Below are 12,901 nucleotides of genomic sequence, written 5' to 3' on the forward strand. Positions count from 1 at the left end.
AACGCCTCGTCCTGCCTTTGATAACTGGGAGACGGGCAGCTCTATCGTTTCGCCGAGACTACCATGGAGAGGTTAGTACACTCTTCACTCTGCAACTTCTTTTCTTCCTCACTCTGCAGTTGATTAGTGTATCAACCAGTGTAGTATGGAACTTCAAATGCTGAATACCTTTCAAAATAAAAGCCCCCAATCTCTCAATCTAACCCCTACTCCTCCCAATGTATCAATGAATATAGATTTGATCAGTAGTAATCCACTCATGCACAGCTGCCGTTGTAGGTTTTGATCTGCGGTACCGCTTATTGACCGCTAGATGTCGCCCTTGTATCACTAAAGTGGGGAAAAGGGCACGTTTGGAGAACAGTCCCAAATGAAACCACACAAGGTGAGAAATAGTTGATGTCGAGTCTCGGTGAAAGTATTTGAACATTTAACATGTCTGGATTATATAATGTGTGTGTGTGTGTGTGGGCAGAATATCAAAAGTGCGTTTTCTTGTAGCGGCGTGTGAAAGGACTGACGGAGCAATGTGACCTCAGCAGCAGCAGCATGAGGCAGAGGCAGCAGTAGACACCGGGAAGCACATTTAGAGGCCAACAAACACACTTCTGTTTAATTTGTCTGCAGGTTTGGAAGTTATTTGCGGTGGGCAAACCTCGTTAAATTTGACATGAGCTCTCAACATTTCGCAAGCACGCAATAGGCAGTTCAAAGCGCAATATTCTCCCCCAAACAGGCCCAAACATCCCTCAGATCTCCCGCTCTACTCAAACCAAGTCATCTGCTCCCACTGAATATGTCCTAACATTAAAATACTACAAATAAAATAAGATTACAAGACGTTAAAATGCACTTAAGCAGCAGATTTGGCTGGCGTGTTGTTGGTGTTGTGTGTTCTCGGTCACGTGTGGGTCTAACTGAGACAAAGACATGTAACAACTGCAAGTTTGAAGAGTTTCTTTATCTCATTTTGTAATAAACATATAAATAATAAACTCTAGACATTTTTGACACATCGCCCTGTTATGAAAGTTACGGTCTGGCTATGCATGTATATACTGTATATATACATCCATATTTATATAGGCCTACTATCCAAACTGTGCATCTGCCGCAAGTCATCTCTATAAAACTATTTCCCTATTACAAAATATGAAAAGAAAAATACATTTTTTAGTACATTTACAGGAGTTACTTATTAATTTATTTAACGAAAAACGGTTTCAGTACTACTCTTTAACTGTTATACTGAATTGTCAGAATCTGCATTTGATATTTCCTCAGGAGAAAACACACAAAATAGAAAACACAACGCAACGAAAAAAGCAGAGAAATGCAGACACGAGGCAGAATATCTGCCCCTCTCCGACAACTGGAACCATGACTGGCTCCGAAATAATACAAAATCTGAATCAAACCAAAAAGCAGTACAAGATTTCCAATACTTTCCCAACTACTGTATTTAAATTAAAATATATTCTCATATCTTACACTATTTCAAATAACGAAATGTGATTCGGTAGCGATCTGTCAAAATCTAATTTACAATTCTGTGTATAAAAATATAATTTATGGAACCCCACGAAGCTTGAACTCCCCCAAAATAGACCAGTCAGCTGCACATATACTGGATATGAACATGACGTCACTCAGCTCCTCTACACGGTCTTCGCTCACTCTTGACATTTTTTTCCTCTTTTCCTTTTTTTTTCTTTTTTATATTTGAGATATACAAAAATAGATTATGCACAATTCTGCCGCGCGCACCGTCTCAGCAGCAGCGAGTTCACATGAGAATAAATTATTCAAAGAGAAACTTTTTTTTTAAGGCTCCGTTCATTCTTTGAAAGGGGACACATCATGGAAAAGTCACTGAAATAAATATCCCAACTCCGCTGGGGGCCTTTGTCGTGTTTGTTCGTTCATTTTTTTTATTATTATTATTATTTAACCTTTTTTTAATCTACTGGATTGTTCGTGTGTCCTACATTTAGTCTCATTCTGTCTCCTGGAGTTGAGTTTTCAACTCGGGTATACCGACATCCCCAGTGGATGGATCGAGTGGCTGTCCAAGAGCCACGTTCCTAACTGGTAAAGGATCTTGGAGTACCAGTGCACCCCGTCCTGCTGCGCACTGACGTCACGCTGGGAGCGGAAAAACAACGAGGACACCCAGTGGGCGAGCCTGACCGGCGCCAGGGCCCAGTGCGCCAGGTCGTGGTCTTCGATCACCGCGTAACAGGACGCGAGGACCTCGTCCACCACGATGGTCCCCTGCGCGGTCACGGGGGCAAAGGAGCCCTGGAGCTCTTGCGTGTAAATCCGTTTGACCCCCGCGGGCTGCAGGCGGCGTGAGTCCTGGTCGAACACGAACACTTCCTGTCCGGGTCGTGCCTGGCTGGCGAAGATCGCGCTCATCCGGTCCAGCGTGGAGTTGTGGCGGACGAAGAGGAGGTGCGCGGCCGTCAGGGTGATCTTCTCCCCCGCCAGGGTCTCGATCACGTAGAAGAGCCTTCTGGTCGCCGAGTCTCGATCTATGAACATCATGAAGTCCGTGTAGACTGGTCTCCCCTCATGGTCCGCGGCCAGGACCTTATCTCCAGGCTGGAGGTCTTTAACGAGCTTCTTACTCCCGCCCTGCAGAGTGATAGTGGAGGATCCCGGGAAGCAACCGCCTGATTTAGCCGCCACTGAGTTTTCTGTAGAAATAAGATGAAGATGCTTAGTGAACTGAACAGAGACAGAAATGTGTTAAAACGCACAAAAAAGCGCCACAACAACAACAACATTTATTCCCCCCTTGATGTCAGATGGTATGTGTGTGTGTGGCCCCTTTCAGGCCCCATTCACACACAAACACACACTCTTTCTCCCCCCAGTGTTTGTGTTCCTCCCTGCCTCTGCACCGCGGCGGGGCCATATGCATTTAACATAATGCTGCCCGTCTCCTGCCTCCTGCCTCCCCGGTGCCAAATGCGTATTGGCTCGGCCCTGCGTGTCTGAAAGCCTCGGCTCATCTATTCTTAATTAAAAAACCCAATAAAGAGCTCGCATTGTTATTCTAAATCAGCCTGTGGATCGAGTCCCTCTCGGTAAAGAACACTTACCCCTTTTCCCAGCTCCTCTCCTCTCTCCATATTTACTCAGGTGCACAAACCTCCATGTGACAATTCACACAAATAGGCGACTCACAACTACTATTTACCCAGCGGAGCCACTTTTCCAAGCCTCTCCAAGTTGTAGATTTGAATTTAAATGAGGGCCCCGGGACTCTTAAATGCTCCGTGTTGTGCAACATCAATGTCCCCTCTTTCCTCCACCTTCTCCCCTTGCTTTGTTGCCCGCCTGGATGACAATAATTTTGGCCTTGGTGTGGAGCTCTTCACATACCGGTCTCCAGGCTCGGCACTGTCCCGGTGGGGTGGAGGGAGGCGGGGAGGAGGGAGGAAGAGGAGGGGAGGGGATCGTGGGGGGGCTTCCTCCTACTCCGAATTTGAGGCTTTTCCCCCCCTTTAATCTTCTTTTAAGATTCCCGAGCATGAAATAAGGTGACAACTGCGAACCAGATTTAGCCCGAGAGAGTCAACATTGTTCGGCCAAATCCTCTCGGTAAAGGCGCGTGACCCCTAATGACACGCAGACTCGCGGGCTTACATGTGATCTCAAGGAGTGTGTGTTGAATTTGAAATAAGGGATTTTATCAATAAGGCCAGATGAAGAAGTAGAAGGAAAAATCTGCTATGGTTAATTTATCAGTATTGGAGGAATAATTTCAAATTCTGATTCTGATTCATTGCCTCATTCTGTCTGATGAGAGAAACTAAATGTTGTTTCTTTAGGTTTAAAAACGGAGTCTGAGTCTTCTGGAGCATCTGTGCCGTTTAGTTCAACTCCCGCCACATTATAGGAGATCATTTGTGTTTCTAGGTCACAAGCGGAGGAGCCTTCATAGATGACGGTCGTGGTTCCCACCAGGAGACAGTGTGGGGCGATGTAAGATCAGGAAACGAGCTGCATGCAGGGAGGGAGACGCTCACAGGGAGGAAGGGATGCTCCCATACATCATTCATACACACACACACACACACACACACACGCCAGGGGTTTCATATTGATTCCAAACTCACTCCAAACATTCTGTCCCCCGATGATGGTGACGCTCGATTAATCGCTGCGATTAGTCGATGATTCATTCTCTCCTCACTGGTGATGATTAGATGATTGACCCACATATGTGTCAGAAACGCAATTTGTAATTTTCGCTTTGATCTCCTGACTTGCTCCCAGTGTTTCTGTGATCAATGCAGGAATTACTTCACTTTTAATCTACACTGTGTTGCCCCTTTTGAGTTTCCTTTAGACTCCCTCTGGTTCTCCTTACCTGCTTTGACAGAGCAGTGGATGTGGGCTTTGGACTCGTAGTAGACCCAGTCGAACCCGGCCTCCACCGCCAGCCTGGACAGGGTGCCGTACTTGCTCTTGTCCCGGTCCGAGGTGGTGATGTCCACGGCTCTGCCCTCGTAGTGCAGAGACTCCTCGAAGTGGTGCCCGTCCTCGTCCCAGCCCTCCGTGACCCGCAGCTTCACCCCGGGCCACTGGTTCATCACCGAGATGGCGAGCGAGTTCAGCTTGTCCTTACATCTCTGCGGACGGAACAAAGCGGGAGGGGAATCGATCAGCCACATGGCGCCATCAAAGACATACATGTGAGTGTTTTCATCAAACCTAACACATCCGAACCCTTATACACATCCGGGCACCTTCCCATCCCCACCTGACGCACCTGACCCCCCCTGCACACGCACGGTGAGCGAGGTGCATATGAGCTCGCATGGGGCTGTATGTGTGTGTGTGTTTGTGTATGTGTGTGTGTGTGTGTGTGTGAAAGCAGCGGCGTCAGAGCGCATCTCGGATCAGAGAGCTGCTAATGAAATATTGATAAGGGGCCGCATTCGCTTCACTGGTCTATAACATATGGGAGTCTTCGGTCCTGGAAAGGTGCGACCTGCAGCGTCCTTTACTATACAAGCTGCGCACATTAAATACATACATAATCAATGAATGAGTTTGAATTAACGGGGTGTATAGTTTGTGTTTGCACTTAGTCTGCTTTCTTTCAATATATAATTGATATGCAGATGATAGGAAGATAATCTGGAGTTTGTCCTCATGCGAATAAATCCTCGCACCAACAACCTCCCGCGCGCTCCCGGGGAAGATGCTTGGCCTTCTCCACGACAACTATTCTCAGCAACTCCACCAATATGTCAAATAAAACATCACAAAGAGTCTTTTCAGCGCGACCGCGGAGGGAAACTTTCATTATTCTTCTCCCCCCACCCCCCCTTCAAAGTCTCGGGGACGTGACGCGCCTCCCTAAGTGGAGGTGATCTGCCCGCTGACTTGAGTGACTTGTGAAACATCCACGGACACACAGAAAGCTTCTATTCCTACGCCACAAACATAGGTTTTTACGCATTCTGGCGCGTAAAAACCCGCAGGATAAGCGCGTATTTAATAAGAATAAAGATCTCACACTTGCGATGAATAAAAACGACCCCCTTCCAAAAAAAAGAAGAAACCCACACACAAACCTCCCTCATTGCCGAGTGCGACTGTGTGGGAGCCGGGAGCCGTAAAGCTGCTTGAACCTATTTATTAATTCATTAGGTCGTGTGCCGCAAATCAAGCCAAATTCTGCTCAGCCACCGTGAAGCCCAGCGGGAGATCAGTGCGCTCACGGGGTGAAGTTGTTCGACAGCCTCCCTCTTAATCTCCAACACAAACGAGCGAGTCGGAGGAAACCACTTCTCAGCTACCTGTCAGCACAAACAAGCACCCCCAAAGCTCGTCTGCTCTCCCCCCAAAACACATCCTCACAACACTATGACGAGCCAGTTAAAGAGTCCTGAGGCTCGGTCGTATTTTCTTACTGCCACTTCTAAGAATCCCAGGTGCAATTCTACATAATTCATCACCTTTTAACTCCTTAAACGCCATGATATACATCTCTGAAACAAAGTGAGACTTCATCGAAAACTTTCTGCTTAAAACATATATGTTTCAGGGATGAATTTGGGTCATATTGGACATGTTTGCGCCTCCAAACCGTCACATTTTCACGTCAGGTGTGTGGTAACTTTCCCCCTGCTTTACGCGCTCGTTCGTTCAAATGCTTTACGCGCTCGTTCGTTCAAATCCGCTCAGTCTAGACTAGACACATATCAAGTCGTTTTGTTTTGTATATTTTGATCAGCAGGGTTTCTAATGAGGCGTGTTAAATCCGTGCGTAAAACCCCACAACATCCGTGCGTAAAAGTCAGTTGGAAGCGTGTGCGTAAAGCCGTTTTTGGCACAGCGTGAACCCCCCATGTGGCGACACTTACACCGGCTCCAGCCTTCACGTTTGCCCACATATACAAACACGAATTCAGCTTTAAAATAACGCCAAAAGACAAACCTCACATATGTCCAAAGCAATCTGCCGTGTTTTAATTTAACATCGACTCCCGCTGGCTAAAGGTCATAAGTTCAAACTGCGGTCCATGGCTCGCAGTGAGAGATTCCCTTAAAGCGCCTCCGTGTACATTACGCTGCATGAGAAGCCTATCGTGCACAATGAGCCACAACAATCCGAGTTCTTATAAACGCGGACAAACAAAAAGCAGAGAAAGATTATAGAAATACTCCTAAATATTTTATTAGAGCCCATAAATAGGCCACAGACGCCCGCGTCCACTCTAACTCCCATCTTGGTTCTGTGATCAGGTTTGATCCCCAGCAGCGTGTTGGTGCAGAGAGGAAGGAGAGAATTCACAGTGAAATGACTCTAAACTGGAGCCTCCTCGAGTGAACCCTCTCTGATTTGCTCGATCGCAGCCCCTAGCCACTCGTTTTGTGTCTGGCGGAGGAGCCCATCGGTGTGGTGGAGCAGAGGAGGAAGAGGAGGAGGAGGAGGAGGGGAGCGGGGCTGGAGGGACGCAGAGACCCGCACGCACAGTGAATATTTGATCCGAGCTCATGCACGGTGCCTCCGAGGGTTCAGGGGCTCCGGTGGGTTGCGCGCCTCCACCTCCATCACCTCCTCCATCACCTCCACCATCACCTCCACCACCGCGGCATTTTAGTCTTCCTGAGCCAATATCACCCAAGCGCCATTAATAATTCACCAGCATCCTCGGTGCTAAAAGTCACGCTGCCTGCCTGCCCGGGGAAGGAGACCGAGAGGAATCGAGGCGTCTCTCCGGAGTGTGTGCATCATCCTATAGGCATCACTAACCCAGCGACCACGCGAGGATGGAGCGTATAGAAGACGATGCCATCTTTCATGCAAAAGGTGTTACGCTCAGTCCTGTGCGCCATGCAGGCTCGAGTCCCGGCCATTTGTAAATAATAATAATAATAATACAAAATAACGGAAAAAGGGGGGGGAAACACTCTCAGATAAATGTCAGTGTTTTAAATCTGAAGGTCTGGGTTGAAGCGGTGCGCATCCCCCGGCTTTGGGATGAAGAAAAACGCGCTTAAAAGAGGCGAAATAGCGCAAACGCAACGAGATCCTCCTGCATGTGCGCCTGTCGAACAACAAACAGCCTCAACGCGGATACAAATATAGATATGAGCAGAGGAGCACATTAATATTTCACACAGACTGTCACAATCATGAAGGCCGAGTGTCCTGACTGTCCTGCGTCTCCACAAGGATCTCTACATCCGCTTAGAACGCAACAAAACCCTTAAACATAACCCAGGGAAGTTTCTTAGTGTATAAGGGAGTTTGACAGCAGCTTAAAACAAGACTTTACTTCATAAAACAAGGTGCGCAATCAGCCCCGGAGAGGAGGCTGTTGCGGTGCGCAGTGATGGTGCGTTAAAGGAGACGAGCGGCGTAAGAGAAAGCGGGGTGATTCCGCCTCCTTACCTGAGTCATGAGCCGGTCCGCGCCGGTGTTCTCCTCATCCTTGAAGATGATGTCAGTGTTATAATTGGGCGTCAGTTCTTTAAATCGCTCGGAGTTGCGGGTGATCTTGCCCTCGTAGCGGCCGCTCGCCCCGAGGGTCTTCTCCGCCACGTTGGGGATGAACTGCTTGTACGCGAGAGGTGTCAGCTTCTTCGGGTGCCTCCTCCGGCCGTAGCCCCGGCCCGGCCCGCATCCCATCCCGGAGGACGCCAAGGACAAGCAGACGAGGCTGACCAACGCGATTCGGGTCCACAGCGACATTCTTGTTATTGTTGTTGTTTGTTGTTGTAATTTATATATATTTATATATATATATATATGTGTCTGTGTGTGTGAGTGTGTGTGTGTATGTGTGTGTGTGTGTCTGAGCCGAGTCGGTCGCTGCTGTGTGTAATCTCCGCCGCCTGCGCCTCTCTCTCTCTCCCGGCTCACTCTCTCTCTCTCTCCCTCTCTCTCTCTCTCTATACGTCCTTGTCTCCTCCTCTGCTTCGCCCTGCTGCCTGTGGTCTCTCTCTCTCCCCTCTCTCTCTCTCTCGCTCTTCTCCCTCTACCGCGGCAGGTGCGGAAATGATCGCCTCGGACAGACGCCGGTTGCGGGGCGCATCGAAAAGGAGGAGCGGTTACCCCGGGAAAACCAAAAGTACAGCGGGGGGATTCAAAAAAAAAAAGGAGCCACGGGGTCTCAAGAGCACCGAAGCTGCTGCCGCCTGTGTGAGCCGACCGCTTATTCTGCTTTGGTATTATAGCAGCGATCTATAGCAGGGGTGGGTCTTCATTGGCTCGCCTAGACAAACCTCCTGATGTTATCCCACACACACACACACACACACACACACACACACACACACACTCTCTCTCTGACGCACACACACACACACACACTCTCTGACGCACACACGCGCGCGCACGCACACACACTCACACACACACACCAAATCTTAAGAGATTTCTTCCACCTGAGGGTTCGCCTGTGTCGCGGGGAGGCGGGGCCGCTCCATGGGAAAACATCAATTATACGCCGTCTTTCCCTCCCTCACTCCCGGCTTCCAGAGCTCACACGAGAGCGGCAGTGAGTGCGGAGGAGCTCGGCTAGTTAGGTGAAGTGATTTTCCCCTGCGTGTGTGTGTGTCTGTGTGTGTCTGTGTGTCTGTGTGTCTGTGTGTGGACGTGTGGACGTGTGTATGTGTGGACATGTGTGTGAACTTTTCCGCACACAGACGCGGAGGGAGGACGCGCAGTGCGCAAAGCTGTGCCGGGTAGTGACCGTATAACATGCAAAATAAGTCCCCAACCAGAGAATCTAAACTTTATATCAAGACTGGTGGAGGTGAATTCCCGTCACGTCACTCTAAGACACTTCACTCTTCTACAAAACCAACACGTGACTCATAAACGCACGCAAAAGTCTATAAAATGAATTAAAGTGTTATAGTTTGAACAGAATTCCTCATTTGGAGTGAATCACAGTATGTCGCTTAAGCCAAACGTTCGAATCTGTCTTTGTTTGTGCGCCCTCGTTGCGCGTTTCGTGCGTCACGGCTCCGTCCCGTTTTGTATTCTAAGAACACTTGCAGCCCAGTACGAGTCGATGAGTTTAACTGTAGGAGTGTTTGGCTCACAGGACTCGGCAGGCTGCGCCTCTTTCAGGTGGCGATGTGTTCCAGTCCCCTTTCACCGAATCTTCCCACAGCGCCTCGGCCTGTTTAGCGTAAACAAGCGAAGTGTGTGTGAGTGTGTAACGAGCCAAGGATCACATCCACCCTTCCAAAGTCCACTCAGCAGATTAAGCCATGGTAACCACTGTAAACCTGTGTGTGTGTGTGTGTGTGTGTGTGTGTGTGTGTGTGTGTGTGCGCGTGTGTGTGTGTGTGTGTGTGTGTGTGTGTGTGTGTGTGTGTGTGTGTGTCTGTCTCCTTTAGCCTCCTTTGATTCCCACATTTATATTGAAGTGATCAAAGTTTGTTCAGAAGTGATTTGATGTCGATTACAAACGGATAGAACCATCACACATGACTCACATAAACGCCACACACACACACACACACACACACACACACACACACACACACACACACACACACACACACACACACACACACACACACACACACACCAGTTACAGGCAGTCTAAAATGATCCAGGAAACAGGAAAACCATAAGCAAATGTCCCATGCGATAACAAATCGCCTCTTTGAATGATTCCAGCCTTCCAGCTCGTCTCAGACTGACAGTGAGGCTCAGCCGCTCTGAGCTGAGGGGCCGACCTGTGTGTTTGGGTTCATCAGGGCTCATCCTGGCTGACCTCCAGCCCGGCGTTGGCTCCGTGCCAAGCTTCTAGCACCTCAACCGGGCAGGTGAGGCTCCCCCGCCGCTCGCTGACACTGCGAACATCCAGTCTGGGCCAAACAAAGATGCCGGGGCTCAGACGCTCGCCGGACATCTCCGTCGCACTTGAATTCTTTCTCCCTTTGCTAAATGTCTTGGCCGTTCGCAAGCTGTCTTCCCTCAGCCGCCGTCGTTCTCTGCAGAGGTGTTGTTCAAACACGGGGTTTGACAGCGGCCGCGGGACCCCGGGAGGCTCCGGTTTGGCCCCGAGGTCACGGGTACCTTCAGGTTCAGCTATCACAGCTCTGAGATAAAACCTTGGCATGCAACACGGACGCCTCAAAACCACGGCGAGCGGGCGGGGGGAGGAGGAGGTGAGGGACCTCCGAGCCCTCAGTCCTCATCTGTGGCACGACAACAATAACACAAATAGGAGTGGATTTGAACTTGCAGCCTTCTATCAGACCTGCAGCAGATATTACATTTCATTGTTGGCCTGCTTGGGTGCCAGAGGGGGCGGAGCTTTGCACGTAAGGCGAATTAAAGCAGCAGACAGTTTTATACAACTGATAAAAGCACCCGGGGACACGTTTCTGTTAGCTATTTGTGGTTCAAACTTGTGTGAATCGCCCTGATGTGGTAACACCCCACCCAGCAGAGGAACACAACACACACACACACGGACCTAGATCTGATACAAGCTGGGCCAAGAAATCAACTGCAGGCTACGTTTGAATGCGAGGAAGTGTGTGTTTGTCAGATCAAAACAAAGCGCCGAGTTCAATGTTTCACACCGTTTTAGCCTTAAAACTGTGTGTTCTCACCTGGCAACATGATACAGTTGCATTTGTTATGAACCTCTGTGGTGTAATAACCCTTTAAAGTTCATAATTTCAAACAGGAAGTAGATTATTTCAGGCATTTTACGACTCTAAACACCTGCCCCAGATCCCAATCTAACGCCGTTCCATTCTGTACTTTCAGCCCCACGTGGCCTCGACGATGACGCAGCAGAAAAACACACACGTCTGATTTTAGGAAACCGTTCCGAGGGGATTGAGGGCATTGCTCAATTCACACACAAACACACACACAAACACACACACATACACACACAATCAGAAAGCCTGTTGCATGTGACGGCTAATCCTGGCGTGAGGCGTGAAAAACGGCCAGTGAGTCATCAGTTTTCACCTTCCCCCCCCTTATTTTTTTTGTCTAAAGAGTTCACTCTTCGTGCTGACGTGCGGAATTAAAAGATACACTTATAGAATCCACGCCCATGTTTGATTTCTCGCACCGCGGCCTCGATCAAGCACGAGCGAGACGCGACTAGAAGCGGCTGAGCGGAGTTCTGCCAGGTTTAAGTCCCTCAATTACGGCTTTAATGCCTCCTCCTGTCTGAATGTTTTGTAACATTGTTGGACGGATTAGGACTACAGAATAATCACGCACAAACATAGAAGCGGTGTCAGGCTCTGTGTTGTTTTCCTTCCCCGTTTCCTCTCTGGCGGCCAATAGGAACGCAGGCCCTACCGCAAGACATTGTGTTGTTTGCAGGTGGGGTCCACATTCAAACCTTTATCCTCCTCTGAACGCCTGACAAACACTTTGTTTGGAGCAGCAGACGCGGCCGCCGTGCATCCTGGGCGAACGCATGTCCCACCCTTTTGTCGGCGTTGTAAACTTTTTGAGTTATGTCCGTCTAAATGTTTATCTAAGCCGCACGCATCAAACATAGCGACGAGGCAAAGAGCAAGACGGGGCTGAACAGATTCACACGCCTCCGGGCCGCTCGGCGAACGCACAATGGAGGTTTCACAATACAGTACGCGGAGGAGTCGCAGCCCTCAGCGTGCCCCGCAGTCTGTAAAGGCATTTTATTTGCACTCTCCAGCCGCTCCCAATACTTAAACATTAAACGCCGAGGCTAGACAGGCAAAACCCCTTTGAACTGTGGCGCGGGGTGAACTCGGCGGGAGGGGAAGGAGGAGGCGAGAGTGCGGAGTGGAGTGGAGAGCACAGGGAGGGGGTGTGTGTGTGTGTGTGTGTGTGTGTGTGTGTGTGTGTGTGTGTGTGTGTGTGTGTGTGTGTGTGTGTGTGTGAGTGTGAGTGAGTGTGAGATTTCACCAGGTGAATCAGAGGCATGCAAAGCCATCAGCAGAATGAGGCGGTGGGACAGGAAGAAGGCAATGAATGAATAAGTGAAACATTTATTTTGTCTGCGCTCTATCATAAGTTTAGAGTTTCTTCATTCATCTGAGCTGCATGTTTTTGGAGGAGGGAGACTCAAGAAAGGTGCAAGGTTTCACCCCAGGTCCTTTATTTGTGGTCTAGATGTCTGAATGTGATTCAAATGACCTACTTAGCTCATTATTTCTCTTTTTTTGGGGATGTTGGAAAATGCATTTTGAAAGTTGCGTCTCAAGTTTGATCAAGTTGAGGAGAGCAACAAACTGTTTCGGCCACAATTTGACACATTGGCGTAAAAACGGGATCTTCTCAGTTGTGTTGTTGCTGCTTTGATGTGAAAAGTTTGAAGGATGTTTTCATTAAACGGAGGACTCTGATTGTATCGCTCTAATGAGCCCCGAGTGGTTAAAGGTGGGAGCCATT

General features: G+C 49.0%; 1 protein-coding gene across 1 annotated transcript; it reads right to left on the reverse strand.

Annotated features, from left to right (window-relative positions):
* Positions 1-942: 942 nt before the first annotated feature.
* On the reverse strand, positions 943-8,668 carry shha (sonic hedgehog signaling molecule a). The gene is made up of 3 exons (XM_076161045.1): positions 7,922-8,668; positions 4,382-4,643; positions 943-2,699 (listed from the first exon to the last, which is right to left on the reverse strand). Exons 1-3 carry the CDS (start codon positions 8,219-8,221, stop codon positions 2,023-2,025), a joined length of 1,239 nt encoding a protein of 412 aa, XP_076017160.1. The 5' UTR covers positions 8,222-8,668; the 3' UTR covers positions 943-2,022.
* Between the last annotated feature and the right edge of the window lie 4,233 nt (positions 8,669-12,901).

The sequence above is a fragment of the Genypterus blacodes genome, unplaced genomic scaffold, assembly GCF_046128005.1.
Source record: "Genypterus blacodes isolate CSIRO-AG114 ecotype Tasmania unplaced genomic scaffold, CSIRO-AGI_Gbla_v1 ptg000110l_1, whole genome shotgun sequence".
Taxonomy (NCBI): Eukaryota; Metazoa; Chordata; class Actinopteri; order Ophidiiformes; family Ophidiidae; genus Genypterus; species Genypterus blacodes.

What these genes read in the sequence shown, in the direction of transcription:
- shha (XM_076161045.1), bottom strand. Translation starts at nt 8,221, where the DNA reads ATGTCGCTGTGGACCCGAATCGCGTTGGTCAGCCTCGTCTGCTTGTCC. An exon ending in CGGACCGGCTCATGACTCAG is followed by an intron (nt 4,644 to 7,921) that starts GTAAGGAGGCGG and finishes TTCCGTCCGCAG; the next exon opens with AGATGTAAGGACAAGCTGAA. An exon ending in CCACTGCTCTGTCAAAGCAG is followed by an intron (nt 2,700 to 4,381) that starts GTAAGGAGAACC and finishes TTATTTCTACAG; the next exon opens with AAAACTCAGTGGCGGCTAAA.